The following is a 15,654-nucleotide window of genomic DNA, read 5'->3' on the forward strand; positions in this document are numbered from 1 at the left end:
GAAGTGTTACCGTTTTGAGTGTTTTAGTAGACTGTTTTAATATTTCCAATATTTTTTGAAAATACAGATTAACTACACATCTTGATTTGGCAAGAAAATGGTAAACTTGCTAATGGATTATTTTTCTCAAATTCAGAAGCTCCCATGCCATTTCATACTCACGTGTTTGTTTGGTTTTTTTTCCCCTCGCCAGGTCATTTCAAATGCAAAGAATACTGTACAAGGCTTTAAAAGATTTCATGGCCGTGCATTCTCAGATCCTTTTATTCAAGATGAAAAAAACAACCTGGCATATGAACTTGTCCAGCTGCCAACAGGCTTAGCTGGCATCAAGGTGAGTCAGACCTACTTGGAAAAGAACTGAAGGGGAAACTCTATGACAATTCATCTGTCAGCTTAGCTTTTACCCTTTTGCACTGGGGACTCTCTTTGCAAATGCACTTTGCTGCATGACAAAAATCTTTATTTACTGGATTAATAAATATAGGGAGATCTGTATTGTAGGCTAAAACTGAAACTAGTAAAAGCAACTTATTTTGTGAAGGAGACATAGCCAAGTAGTTCTATTTTAAAATAAACTAAATTATTTCAGAATTATAGTGATGTAATTGACCAGAATTGTACATAGATCCTTCTCACTCTGTGCAAACTTTTTCCATATGACTCTGGCCTGAATAGCAGTACCCTTTTGAGCCCTGAGTGTTTTGAGTAGACCTTCCCAACTGACAGTGGTCACTCATGTGCACAAGTGAAGATTAAGACTCAGATTCCTTTTTACTTGTGATTTAGCTAATCCAGGATTTGAACTCTGTTAGAATGCCACTGTTTATCAAGGTCCATGTTCAGTACTAAACACTTCAGATATACTGCAAGACTAGAGGAGAAAAAAGAATATTTCAGACCATGTTTCAGTAAATATATTTAGATTTTAATTGCAAAACCTGTTCAACAATGGGAGCAATTTTCTTGACTTAAAAATAGCCTGATGATGACTACTGGAACAGGGGTTGTTGAAGGCCCAGTAAAGTCAACTGCATACATTGTTACATTTGGAACCCAGGAAACTTACTTACATAAATGTCCTTTTCAACTTGCCTCTCAATCTCTTGAATTCTCAAATATTGGTATGCATAAGTGAGAATTCAGTTTATTCTGTGATGTCCTCTGGCATGGTTTAGGCAGTGAAGTGGGGTGGGGTGGTGGTGAAATTATGCAAGTATGTTGAAGGCCCTAGACTTGTCTGTTAAGGACCACTTACATTTTTGTGTAGGCTTAGGTCATCAGATCCTTAATGTCATTTGAGCGTATTGTTTCTTGTCATTTTCCAAACTTATAAAAGCTTTTCACTATAGGTTATGTATATGGAAGAAGAACGAAACTTCACTATTGAGCAAGTGACAGGAATGCTCCTCACCAAACTAAAAGAAACTGCTGAGAATGCACTTAAGAAGCCTGTAGTTGACTGTGTTGTTTCTGTAAGTAGGTGATGGTAAACTTGGTAATATTAATTTGGCAATGTAGTGTTATCTGTATACATTGAAGAATCATGGTGGTAATAGTTGTATTGCAGTATTTAAAGCAGTTTTATAAATGAAGTTGACATAAATCACTGTCCCTGCTTGCTTTCAATAAACCTTGTAACTTTTTACTCAGATCACACTGTGAAAACTGATATTGAGTTGATCACAGCTAACATTATACCATTTATTTTTATAGTTTTAATCAATAAAATAGTTTATTTGTGCTGGTTTTGATTAGTTTTCACTAAAATGAATGGAAAGGTTATGAGAATTAATTAAGCAATTAAATGAAACCTCCTCTTACTCATGTAGATACACTTTTCCTTGTTTGCAACACTCAAAATAAAATCTTAATCTTGCAGAAAATACTTAAAAATAAATGAAAGGGAGGCATTCTTTGGTTTGTGAATTAGTCCTCCGAACAATATTTTCCTGGTGATTTGGTAGAGCACTTGCTCTTCTAAATGCTTTGCATTTCTTGCAGGTTCCATGTTTCTATACAGATGCAGAGAGGAGATCTGTGATGGATGCTACGCAGATTGCTGGCCTCAACTGCTTGCGACTAATAAATGAAACTACTTCAGGTATTCTTATTCTCTTTTATAATTCCAATCCTCTAACTTTTAAACTTTTTTCCCTATGTCTGTCAAACCCCTTCCATATGAATTACCAGTTCTATATGCTAAACTGACATTGATTGCTCTCCAGAGTTCCTCAAACTTTAGCAACTTCTGTAATACAGACCCAGACTGTTAGAGTCTTAGAAAGATCATCCAAGAAGTAAATGCAAGACATAGGAGGAACTAAGTAGTTTTGTAGTTAGTCTTCCATGACGTTTGTATATGGTCTATTTAACCAGATGCAAACTTTTATAACTTGGTAAAGTAGCACTAAATCTTGACAAAAAATGATCTTGACTAAGTGCTACCAGTCCATTTGTTTTTTTTTTTCCCTGTAACAGACTAACTCTGCTATCCCCTGAAGTTCCTAAATCTTGACATTTAGTCATTCTTTAACAAGTATGCTGTGTCTACACTGGGCCACTTATTCTGGAAAAGCAGCCGCTTTTCTGGAATAAGCTGCGAGCTGCCTACACTGGCCGCTTGCTTTTCCGGAAAAGCAATGATGATCTAATGTAAAATCATCATTGTTTTTCCGGAAAAACTATGCTGCTCCCGTTCGGGCAAAAGTCCTTTTCCGTAAAAACTGTTATGGAAAAGGGCCAGTGTAGACAGCACTCTAGTCTTTTCCGCAAAAAAGCCCCGATCGCGAAAATGACGATTGGGGCTTTTTTGCGGAAAAGCGCGTCTACATTGGCACGGACGGTTTTCCGGAAAGTGCTTTTCCGGAAAAGCATCCTGCCAATGTAGATGCGTTTTTCCAGAAATACTTATAACGGGAAAACTGTTCTGTTTTAAGCATTTCCAAAAAAGGGTTCCAGTGTAGACGTAGCCGTACTGTTTAAGAAAGCAATTCCAAAAATGGAGTTGAAGGATTGTGTGACTTTTGTTTTCTATATTGGTGTGTGTGTATTGATATTTTTTTTTTCAGTTGCTCTTGCATATGGAATCTATAAACAAGACCTACCTGCCTTAGAAGAGAAGCCAAGAAATGTTGTTTTTGTTGACATGGGACAGTCTGCATATCAAGTAGCAGTATGTTCATTCAACAAAGGAAAACTGAAAGTAAGCAATTTTATGTATTTGTTTTAATGACCAGTAAAACATTCACCATTATATTTATGGATTACAATGTTTGGTTGACTGCCTTAATATGACAGTGTGTGCAGGCAGTGCATCTTGCACTTTCCAAAGGTTCATGTTTGTTCTGTTAGGTAACTGGGGAGAAGATGTGCTTAAGTTTTTTCATGGCTACACTTGTTGAAACAAACATGTTTCTGCGGTAGCTTTTTGGCAGAGTGAAAATAAAAAGTTGAGCTAATTTTTCTCTATACTAATAGTACACCTTATGGGACGTCTTTTTTTAAAAAAGGTGCTCTAATTCAACCAGAAATTCATGTCTTGAAGCAGGAATTACTGGACTACTTTATTATGAAGGTCTGACTAAATGACCATAATGCTTCCTGTTGACTGTAAAACCTGTGATGCGAGTACCATAGGAAACACGATAGGTATGATGTGTCAGTAGTTCAAGTTTTAAGAGTCCTTGGGCAGGGGGCTGGACTTGATAACCTCCTGAGGTCTCTTTGAGCTCTGATTCTAAGAGCACTAATTAACTTGAGAAAGTGATTATGGAGGGTCTTATTTTGAAGCACAATTGCCTGAATAATTGTTCCTTATTTCTGTTCAAAATTATTTTTTTCCTGTGAGAGAAATCTTCAGTAGTGTCAGCCTTGTGGGCAAAAGTGTATTATGAAATCCAATATAGGGATGTAAGTGATAAGCCTAGGCAGCCAGTGGGGGAGCAGGAGCTGGTGCTGGTGAGAGCTGGTTTAAAAGCTGGTTTTCCCCCCCAGCGCCATATCCACGGCAGGGGGAGGGAGCAGGTGAGACAGAGGCACAGCAGAGGACCAAATGTCAGCTGGGACTCAGCTGTCCTGGCTCGATCCCAGATGCTGTGCCTCTGCTTTTTAAATGTAGTAAGAGCTGGATGCCTCTTAGTACATTTAAAAGGCAGAGCTGCAGCAGGGCTAGCTCCCTCAGGATCGGGAGCGAACACTGCTGCAGCTCTGCAGTTTTTCCCCCCTTATAGACTGATTAGCTGATTAAATGCCATTTAACATCCTTAATCCAATAGCCCTATATTGCTGCTTCAGTTGAAAGAACAAGTGAATATGTTGTGACAGGAGTTCAGTTAGAGTGCCTCAAAGTAAAAAGTAGGCTGAAGTATTAAGTAATGCTAGTTTAAATGGAATATAGCTGAGATAAATAATGTTCTAAACCAAAAGTCTATACAATATATGCTCTGGGTCCAAGAACTAATTAATTGTATGGAAACATTATATAGTTAACATACTGAAACAGGATGGTACCTAATGGAGAGGGCTGAAGTGGTGTTAATAAGCACTTGCACTTGTAGACAGGGTGGAATAGTGAATTCAGCATGTTTTCAGAACGAGATTGATCTTTTCTGTTGTATCATTTTACTTCCATCTCACTGATTTCTCAATCTTAGAATGTGGTTCTTAGGGCAGAGTGAGTTTAGATACAGAAGGAAAGGAACTCCTCTTGAAGCCATTTTCTAGTAATGATAGAGGAGGCCGTTTAAGGTCGAGTGATATGTGCAAATGCAAAGTTTCAGAGGGCTAGCTGCATTAGTCTCTAAACTTCATGTGATCAAGTGGGGAGTCTCATCTGATCAAGTGGGTTTTACCCATGAAACCTCATGACCAAAGGGTACGTCTAGACTACATGCCTCTGTCGCCAGAGGCATGTAGATTAGGCTACCAGACATAGGAAAATGAAGCGGCGATTTAAATAATCGCCGCTTCATTTAAATTTACATGGCTGCTGCGCTGAGCTGACAAACAGCTGATTAGCGCGGCAGCCATGTAAATTTAAACGAAGCAGCGATTATTTAAATCGCCGCTTCATTTTCCTATGTCTGGTAGCCTAATCTACATGCCTCTGGCGACAGAGGCATGTAGTCTAGACGTACCCTAATAGTGTTTCCTAATTTTATTTGGCCACGGAACCCTTTTTGGCTTGAAAGAACGTCAGCCCCTAGGTTTTGAGCAAAAAAGAAGCCCCTCCATGAGCTGTCAGGCAAAAAAAACCTGCCGCAATTTGTCTTTGTTTCTTTAAGAGGGGGCTCAGCAGTGCTGGGTTCTTGTGGAACCCTTACTTTCGCTTCATGGAACCCCGGGGTTAGGCGGAGCACCAATTGGGAAACACTGACCTAATACATTTGTTTGTCTCTAAGGTGCCACAGAGCTGCTTGTAAGGGCAAGTGGTAATGTATTTCAAAACTGTCTGGAATTCAGGCAAATTGGAGATGCAGTAAAGAAGGGAGTTGGCACTTTACAGGCATGAATTAACAGGTGAATACTAATTAATTCATCTGCAAGGAGTTAAATATTAGTTTATTTTTATTCCAGTATGGACATAGAACCCTTATTAGGCATTGTACATTAAACTGGGATATGACTCAAACTGTGGCATAGTGTAAGAAAAACACTTTCATGGTAACAATTTAAGAGTACAAGATCATGCCCCTGTCTGCCCCATTGTTCCTTGTGTTGCTATGCATAGCTGAAAAATCTTCCTGTAGCAGTAGGAGTTCTGGCTACCCTAGTTCTAGCACTAGATCCAGGTGTCCAGAAATAGATTGGTGCTAAGAGTTATACAAATCATGACAATTTAAGGCAGAGGAACCACATAATTGCTACTGTAATTCCAATATTGCATATTAATGCATGGAGATATTGATTTTTTTCTTCAAGTAATGTTCCTATGGTTGCTCCACTCCAGGAATATTCACATTCCTGTGCCTTTGATTGTAGATTTAAGATAGACTAGTCTGTTCAGCCTGCATATGTGCTGTTTGGCTTAACTCTGCCTTTTTGCTGTATAATGCTGTGTAGGCAAACTCCTTGGCCTGAGCTGGAGACATAGCAGAGTTCATTGCCATAGCTTCAGTGTTTTCTTACTTGTTGCCTTCAGAGTTAGATGTCGTAAAACAGCTTATGTTAGCCTTAATACCTCTTTCCTTTAAATAGTCTACAGGTGAATAAAGGGGGGGGGGGAGTATCACCGTAGCGTAAGTTCTTTATATTTTCTTCATGTTTGGGAAGTGGACCCTAAAAAAGGCATGCCTGGCTTCCCCAAGTTCAAACGTTTCTTCTCCTGTTGAGAACCAGTTTCTGTAAGTGACAGAATGTAGTGCCCATCTTCAAAAAAGGGAAGAAGGACGATCCAGGGAACTATAGGCCGGTCAGTCTTACCTCGGTTCCTGGAAAAATCATGGAAGGGATCATAAAGGAATCCATTTTGAGACACTTGAATGAGAGGAAAGTGATCAGGAATAGTCAGCATGGATTCACAAAGGGCAAGTCGTGCTTGACCAATCTGATTAGCTTCTATGATGAGGTAACTGGCTCAGTGGACATGGGAAAGTCAGTGGATGTTATATACCTTGACTTTAGCAAGGCTTTTGATACGGTCTCCCACAATATTCTTGCCAGCAAGTTAAGGGAATGCGGATTGGATAAATGGACGGTAAGATGGATAGAAAGATGGCTAGAAGGCCGGGCCCAGCGGGTAGTGATCAACGGTTAGATGTCAGGATGGCGGTCGGTTTCTAGTGGAGTGCCCCAAGGTTCGGTTCTAGGACCGGTTTTGTTCAATATCTTTATTAATGACCTGGATGAGGGGATAGATTGCACCCTCAGCAAGTTTGCAGATGACACTAAGCTAGGGGGAGAGGTAGATACGCTTAAGGGCAGAGATAGGGTCCAGAGTGACTTGGACAAATTGGAGGATTGGGCCACTAGAAATCTCATGAGATTCAACAAAGACAAGTGTAGAGTCCTGCACTTGGGACGGAAGAATCCCAAGCATAGTTACAGGCTGGGGACCAACCAGTTAAGTAGTAGTTCTGCAGAAAAGGACCTGGGGGTTACAGTGGATGAGAAGCTGGATATGAGTCAACAGTGTGCCCTTGTAGCCAAGAAGGCTAATGGCATATTAGGATGCATTAAGAGGAGCATTGCCAGCAGATCCAGAGATGTCATTATTCCCCTTTATTCGGCTTTGGTGAGGCCACATCTGGAGTACTGTGTCCAGTTCTGGGCCCCCCACTACAAAAAGGATGCGGACGCATTGGAGAGGGTCCAGCGGAGGGCAACCAAAATGATTAGGGGTCTGGAGCATATGACCTACGAGGAGAGGCTGAGGGACTTGGGTCTGTTTAGTCTGCAGAAGCGAAGAGTGAGGGGGGACTTGATAGCAGCCTTCAACTTCCTGAAGGGAGGTTCCAAAGAGGATGGAGAGAGGCTGTTCTCAGTAGTGACAGATGGCAGAACAAGGAGCAATGGTCTCAAGTTGTGGTGGGAGAGGTCCAGATTGGATATTAGGAAAAACTATTTTACTAGGAGGGTAGTGAAGCATTGGAATGGGTTACCTAGGGAAGTAGTGGCGTCTCCATCCCTAGAGGTGTTTAAGTCTCGGCTTGACAAAGCCCTGGCCGGGTTGATTTAGATGGGATTGGTCCTGCCTAGAGCGGAGGGCTGGACTTGACGACCTTCTGAGGTCTCTTCCAGTTCTGATTCTATGATAAGGGGATGGTTGGATGAAATAACATGATCTTGGTAACTAATTGACCATTCATTTCCAGTTGGAAATAGGTCAATGGAGGGATGATAGGAGTTGCTATAGGGAACTTTCTGGGTGTCTGGCTGGTGAGTCTTGCCACATGCTCAGGGTTTAGCTGATCGCCATATTTGGGGTCAGGAAGGAATTTTCCTCCAGGGTAGATTGGCAGAGGCCCTGGAGGTTTTCGCCTTCCTCTGTAGCATTGGGCACAGATCACAGCTGAAGGACTCTCTGCATGTTGGGGCCTTCAAAGTATTAGAAGGCTTCAATATCTGAGACATAGGTGAGAGGATTATTCTAAGAGGGGTGGGCGAGATTCTGTGGCCTGCACGGTGCAGGGGGTCAGACTAGATGATCTAATGGTCCCTTCTGACCTTAAAGTCTATGAGTCTATGAGTATGAGCCATTCCTACTACTTTTGGTGCCTCAGAGTCACATGTATCTGGCTTAAGTGTGCATTTTTCTTCAACTAAAATCTGGAGCTGGAAAGAACCATGAGCTAAATTAAGACTTACATGATGGAAAGCTGACTCTGACCAACCACTGCCTTCGATCCCCTGAGTATAGTGATCCCTAACAAGGGCAGTCCTATCAGTGTATCAGCTTAGCACTCTTCAGTGACTTCAAAGAAGAAAACCTTGAGTTCTTCTCAAAGCCCCCCAAAATAGGCTATGAGCCCAGAGTAGGAAATCAGCTGAGAGAGAGAGATCCATGGCAAGGTCAACTGTTTCAGTACTAACTGACCTATAACTAGATACCTGTGTGGCTGCAGGTAAGCCTGAAGACTGAGAGCAGGCTCAAGTAAATTGGTACTGTTGGTGGGAAGGATTGGTAAAGGACCATCTAGTGCCTCTAAAATGGCATGAGTGTCTTGTAGAGATGTGGTACTGTGCATTTGGGTTCTTCAGAAACATAGGGCTATGTCTGCTGTTCATTGGGGCTCAAATGTATGTATGGCTGTTCATTGGGGTGCAAAAGGCCTCTACTACCAGATTTTAGTTTGAGGGGAAAAACAGTAGCAATCTCTCCATTTCCATGGCTCCTAATCAATTGGTATTGATCGCTCTTCCAGTATCACAGGAATTTCGATTTCTGAACACTTAATGGCCTGACTTAACTTTGCTAGGCACTGACATGACCATAGTATGGATTGTAATCTGGCCCTCTATAGGGATGTTAGTGTATAATTGTTTAAATGATTAACCAGTAAGCCTGGGCTTATTGAATTACATGCACATATGCTCCCTCTTCCTGCTGGAGAGGCAGTGGGGGAGAGAGCAAAGGCAGCAGCTGGTGCCCTTGGGAGCCAGCTTTTAAGCTGGTGCCCCATGAGCACTGCATCACATAAAGCTTTGCAGGCCTCATGCCAAAGCCCTGGGCCTTCAGCTTTCGTCTCCTTGCCCAGAACTGTGGGGCTTGGGCATTGGCCTCTGAACTCAGTGGGGCTCGGACAGGCTCAGGCATCAGTATCCCTTCCTGGTATCGTGTAGTAATTTTCCTTGTCAGAAGCAGGTCATGGTGCAATGCAGTTTGAGAATCCCTGGTCTACATCAAAACATTACACAGGTCTTTTGTTCCGTTCCATTCTGGTGTATATCGTACCCCAGTTGTTTCTAACTCGGGGTTAGACAAATATGGTATATAACGTAGTAAATAACTGCTTATTCTTGACTAACTTTGAATTTCGTAACTAGAAGTATTATCCAATCTAAACTCTCTACTTTGATGCTCCTCTGTAAAAGTGCCTTGTATGGGGCAGTAAGGGCACAATCCTGACAAAGCTGATCTTCTCTTAGGGTACGTCTAGACTACAGGCTTTTGTTGACAGAAGTTTTGTCGACAGATACTGTCGACAAAACTTCTGTCGACAAAGAGCGTCTACACTACATTCAGTTCTGTCGACAAAGCAGCTTGCTTTGTCAACATGGTAGTGTAGACGCAAAGGACAGTTTACATGCAATAACACCTTCTGTCAACAGAAACTCTGTCGACAGAAGGCGTTATGCCTCGTAAAATGAGGTTTACCAGCGTCGACAAAACTGAGTTCTGTCGACATTATGTCGACAGAACTCAGCGGTAGTGTAGATGCAGGTATAGTTTTGTCGACAAAAGTCCACTTTTGTCGACAAAACTCTGTAGTCTAGACACACTCTTAGGTTAGCATTGCAAAGTGAAATGTGCCAGAGTGGCACAGGATTGAAGCTTTATTGCTGGCAAGGGATGGTGAGAATTAGGGATGTTAGATTTTGTGATTTGTAGTAATCGTGTAGCTGCAACAATTTTTATCGGTTATATGATGACTAAAAATAATCCCTTGTGGGTGGGGCTAGCAGCCAGTGCGCTCCTGGCCCTGCTCCCAGGGAGACTCTGCCACGGCACAAGAGGAGCCAGTTTTGGCTCTCCTTGCAGAGCAGTTCTGCCAGCCATCCTATGCAGCTGCTTCTGATACAGAGGCAGCAGCATGGGGCGGCAGCAAACATAATCCGTGGGGGGTCCGAGCTACCTGTGGACGGAGGCTGCTTTATGGCAGCCTCCCCTGCCCGCTTCCTCCTTTTCCCCCGCACTGCTGCAGAGTGGAGCAGGTGGCTCCGTGGAGCCAGTGCTTGGGGGGAGCTGGCTTTTAAGCAGGGTGGGAGGTAGCAGTGTGGGAGCAGGTGGCTCTGTGGGAACTGGCACACATGGGGAGCCAGTCCTGATATAGAGGCAGCAAGGGACAGGAGTTGCGTATAGACATTTTGGTTAACCGACAAGCCCAGGTTTCAGTGTCTATACTCTAACATCCCTACTGAGGAGATAAACCAAGTGGAGGCATTGGTAAGGGAAATAAAAGGTTACTAATTGGTTCCTTTTTTCTGCTAGTTGCAATGATTAGGTGTTCCAACACTAAGCATTACCTCCGCATGGAGGCAGTATGGGAATAAAGCTGGCAATGTTGGATTCTTTTTGGTTTTCTCCTGCCACTGTCAAGGAAGGTCTGTGTTAATGTAGCCATGTGTTCTAGACGGGATCATGATGTTGAATATGAATTACTGGAATAAGCTATTCTGACACAGAAATTTTGATATGTATTGATTATTGATGGGTTTTAGCAAGTAATCAATCCTTGTCTCATTTTTAGGTTCTTGCTACAGCCTTTGATACCACACTTGGTGGCAGGAAATTTGATGAAATGTTAGTTAATTATTTTTGTGAAGAATTTGGGAAAAAATATAAATTAGACATCAAATCAAAGATTCGTGCGTTGCTGAGACTATTTCAGGAGTGTGAGAAACTGAAGAAGCTGATGAGTGCTAATGCCTCTGATCTCCCAATGAACATAGAATGCTTCATGAATGATATTGATGTTTCTGGAACTATGAACAGGTATTTTCAGATTGTTTAGCATAAGGTCTTAGTTGATTTTTTTTTTAAACTGCAAAAATGGGGAACTAATCTGTATAAATCCAAATTTTAATCATCTTTGGTACATTTAGGTAACTAGTTCTAATTTGAGTTATTAGCAACAAAGGTCTTACCAGTGACTCTTTTAATAGCCTATGTGAATTAAGCAGGAAGTTCTGAGTTACTAGTGTCCAAATGAAAAACTAGTTCAGTCTGGCCATGGCACTATGAATGAGGATTGAACCATCTTCTTGCACTTTGGGTGTCATGTTTATTTTTCTTCTATATTAGACTAGTTCAGGTGATGCTTCCTGCAGAATTTACAAATACAGTAGACTTCCGATAATCCGGCACCTTTGGGATCTAGGTGGTGCTGGATTATGGGATATGCTGGAGTACCAGGAGGTACTATAAGGGGGCATACTTCCAACCCAATCTCCCCCCTCCCTCACCTTATGCTTGGGTCCCGGAGCCACAGGCTCAGCCGTGCGTCTCTCTCCAGGTGCTGGGGCATGTGCGCTGAGCAGCTGGCTTTTCAATGAGCTGGCTGGGAAGCCGTGCACCATCCAATCCTCTTCCCCTTCCCTTCCCCAGAGCCAAACACCTCCCCTCCCTGCTGTCACCCAATCCCAGTTCTCCCTCAACCTTATGTCCGGGTCCCGAAACAGCTGCCTGTGCTCAGCGGCCGGCTGCTAGTACATGCAGGCTGAACGCTGTGTGTGCTGGGGACTGAGAGTGCTCATGCAGCTCACAGCGTCCCAGTAGTGAGGGCGGCTGACCTGAGCAGTTCTGTGTTCCAGTTGATGCTGGACTATCAGGAATGACGGACAACTGGATGCTGGACTATTGGAGTTTAACTGTATTGCAAAATTGACAATGTGGGAGAAATATATTGACCTTTTGTATGTTGTACATGTACATGGAATGAGTAGGGAATTTGACTTACTAAGCTGTTTAATATGACACTTTATAGATAAACAACATGAGTTCTTAAAAGAAGGGTTTTGTGTTGGCATTTAACAGGTAATAGGAAACTGAAGCTCTCCCTTAAGGAACAACAGACTGATAGGTAACAATGTAGCTTATAATTATCAATAGACAATTAGGAGGTAAAGTGAAATGATCAGTGGTATACACTCTCCAGTAGATATTGATGTTGCTTTTTAATTAGTAAGCATCACCATCTCTTGCCCTACATTTTGTAATAAGATAAAAATAGCTTGGAACCTCTTAGGATAGAACCTTAACTTTAAACTCTCTTCATCAGTAGTAATGGGCACTTGTCTCTAGACTTCATGCTCTTTGGTGGCCTGTCAGAATCTGAATCTAGGGACTCTCTAATGCTCAACTGATTCCCTTGTGCTTGATTCTTATTTTTGTGTTGATTGTTGTAATCACTATAAAATTGATCTCATGCAAGTTCTTTAGGATAGGGGCTGTGTCTGTAAAGTACTGTATCTAACAGAGTCATACTACAATCCTGATTAGGATGCTTTGGGCACTATCCTAATATAAAGGGTGGTTGGATTTGCAGGGATCATATCAGAATTAGTATCACTTGTACAGGGGGCTCTCTCAAATATATACCAAAATATCTTTCTTTTGATGAGTTTTCTTTTGGCGTGAAGCTACAGATGTTGTCAATTGCATACACTTGTATTGTGGAATATTCAGCACTGTTGCCATACAAAAAAATTGCTTTAGTAAAAAACAGAACTTTATACATACTGTAGGATTTTGGGTGAAGAAAAGTAAAATTTTATACTTTGCAGGTTTCAAATTGCATTTTCCAATTTCAGTTCTATACATTTGAATTTTGCAATATCAATTTTGTTCATGTAAATCTAAATTGACATATGGCTTCTTCCAACAGGGGCAAATTTTTAGAGATGTGTGACAGTCTTTTAGCTAGAGTAGAACCGCCTCTTCGCAGTGTTCTGGAACAAGCTAGTAAGTGTACATACATTCTCTTGACTACAGTGCTTAATGGGGGGAGTGTGCATACACATGAGGAAAATCTCTCTCTCATTTTTAGCTGGCCTTAGACATTTGCCAGATCTTCAATTTAAACATTGCACTTAAAATTTATGTAACAATTCAATTGCTAGTTGCATACTTTCTTAAAAAATAATTCCTGTGTAAATAACATTTGATAACTGGGGATACAAAACTTTTAATGGTGGCTAAAATAACTTCAAAACTTCTAGAGATTTTATTATAATCAAGTGCAATACCTTTCTTGTAAAGAGGAACTAATTGCTACTAATTTAGTGCAGGAATTTTTGTAACGAAGTTACTAATGTATGTCTAATTTTTTAGAGTTAAAAAAGGAGGATATTTATGCAGTAGAAATAGTTGGTGGTGCTACAAGAATCCCTGCTGTAAAGGAGAGGATCAGTAAATTTTTCGGTAAGGAAGTCAGTACAACTTTGAATGCAGATGAGGCTGTTGCACGAGGATGTGCATTGCAGGTAAGAACCAATTATCTGTATGCTAAGGGCTTCTTGATTCTATGTTGAAGTCAATGAACATTTAAGCCCAAGGGTATGACGTACTACATTATCTGACATTGAGCAACTTATTTCACTTTTGGATGTGCATGTGTTGTAGAAGTGATTTGATTGAACTTAAGAAGTGAACAGTGGACAGTTTGGCTCATTGTATAGACTCTGTTGGTTGATCAACTGAAACGTCTGGGGGCAAACAGCACAACCAACAAATTGGCATGTTATCTAGAATTGGGTATACATTCCAATTATGACTGGCAAAAATAGATGCAATATAAACACGTAAAAGGGTAGCTGTGGGAAAAAAAAGTAATGTAGCACTTGACTGGTATCCAGCAGATAGCTAAATTCTTCTCTGGAACTAACACTAAAGACAGGATAACCTTAAATGTAATCATGAAATTAGTGCAAATATGCAGTACGTTGCTTAAACATATTGCATATATTTTTATACAAATGAAACCTAGTTCAAGTAAAGAATAAGACGATATGGCTTGATTTAAATTCTTGAAAACGAAAGCTACGTTGGTGTGACATGTGCTATGTCCAGCGCTGGAGCGGTGCTGAAGTCATTGTTAGAGCCACAAGTTTAAAGGTCCAGTAATTTGTGGTATTACCTGAGCTAGAAGCAAATACTGTGTGTTGTTTAAAGTGCTTACTAAAGTGATTATCATTTTAGACAACTGTCTTTTCAACCATTATTGTAGTGTAAAACATCTGTGTCAAGTTCTTGCTGTTCTCAAGAACTTGAATTGTATGGCACATGAATACCATGGTGCTATACCCCTTACAATCTCTGTTAAATTAGGGGAGTTTTGAATCCTACATCATCTGTTAGTACTAAAAATATTTTATAGGAGCCATTACAATATTCAGAATCAGAAAACTTGCCACCATAAGGTCCTGAATGAACTGGAGGAGAAATTTGATTAACTTCAAATAAAACATGAAAGTCCCTGAAGTTGTCTAGTAACTGTGCATGACTCCATCACAAAAGAAATAGGATATTTTTAGTATATAGATATGTTTAACTTGGAATTCACATACTTGTAAAAGTAATTAACCATAAGGGCCTAGTATTACTGCCTACCTATATTTATCTGTACAATTGTACTTACCCTTTTGCTATTTCTTATAGTGTGCTATTTTGTCCCCGGCTTTCAAAGTGAGAGAATTTTCTATCACAGATTTGGTACCATATCCTATTTCTTTAAGATGGAATTCACCAGCAGAGGAAGGGTTAAGGTAAGAATTTAACATTATGAAATTTAAGCATGCCTATAAAAGGGTAAGAACAAAAGCTGCTGAAACTTGTACCCGGTCGACCCACTTATTGTAAAAAAATGTTTGAAAGCCTAAATTCCAGAACTTCAGTTGCTGCTCTTGTGCTAGTAAGAATAAAAAGCAATCACTTGAGCTTTTGTCATGTTAAGTTCTTCAGCTTTTTAAATGCAACCTTTCTGTTTTTTACTAATGAGAACCTTTGGTAAAATGATGGTCAAGATAAAGCTAGATGTTGTCATCTGTTTCCATCTCTATCGGGCATTTCGTGCTTCTGCTAGGTTTTGCTGCATATTTCCCACTAGTGACATTGTAATAGCTACCTGTTTCCTTACATCTTTCTCTTCCACAGTAACTGTGAAGTTTTCCCCAAGAATCATGCAGCTCCATTCTCCAAGGTCCTCTCATTCTTCAGAAAGGAGCCTTTCACTCTTGAGGCCTACTATACTTCTCCTAAGGAATTGCCTTACCCAGATCCTACTATAGGTAAAGGGATAGGGAAAGAAGAAATGAGAACCAGTTCCACATAGTTGGAAAAGGACATGGTGGGGCAAAGGGAGCGGAGTGGAGTGTTGTCAACTTTCTGATTTTGTAGGGTTGGACTTTACCATCCTACTGCAACAACTATGGTACTGCAAGTGTGTTTAGCACAATAATATCTTATGGATATTTTTGTATGATTCAGATTTAAAG

General features: G+C 40.9%; 1 protein-coding gene across 2 annotated transcripts in view; it reads left to right on the forward strand.

Annotated features, from left to right (window-relative positions):
* The window catches only part of HSPA4 (heat shock protein family A (Hsp70) member 4), a 51,181-nt gene that overhangs the window by 16,642 nt on the left and 18,885 nt on the right, over positions 1–15,654 (forward strand). For both annotated transcript variants that reach the window (XM_006128531.5, XM_075900320.2), the window contains exons 3-11: positions 194–334; positions 1,353–1,475; positions 2,005–2,104; positions 3,072–3,205; positions 10,911–11,155; positions 13,047–13,123; positions 13,493–13,644; positions 14,819–14,925; positions 15,314–15,447. In XM_006128531.5, coding sequence (XP_006128593.1) covers positions 194–334; positions 1,353–1,475; positions 2,005–2,104; positions 3,072–3,205; positions 10,911–11,155; positions 13,047–13,123; positions 13,493–13,644; positions 14,819–14,925; positions 15,314–15,447 — 1,213 coding nt within the window. The remainder of the gene's footprint in view (positions 1–193; positions 335–1,352; positions 1,476–2,004; positions 2,105–3,071; positions 3,206–10,910; positions 11,156–13,046; positions 13,124–13,492; positions 13,645–14,818; positions 14,926–15,313; positions 15,448–15,654) is intronic.

The sequence above is a fragment of the Pelodiscus sinensis genome, chromosome 16 (genome assembly GCF_052426305.1).
Source record: "Pelodiscus sinensis isolate ZL-2025 chromosome 16, ASM5242630v1, whole genome shotgun sequence".
NCBI lineage: Eukaryota > Metazoa > Chordata > Testudines > Trionychidae > Pelodiscus > Pelodiscus sinensis.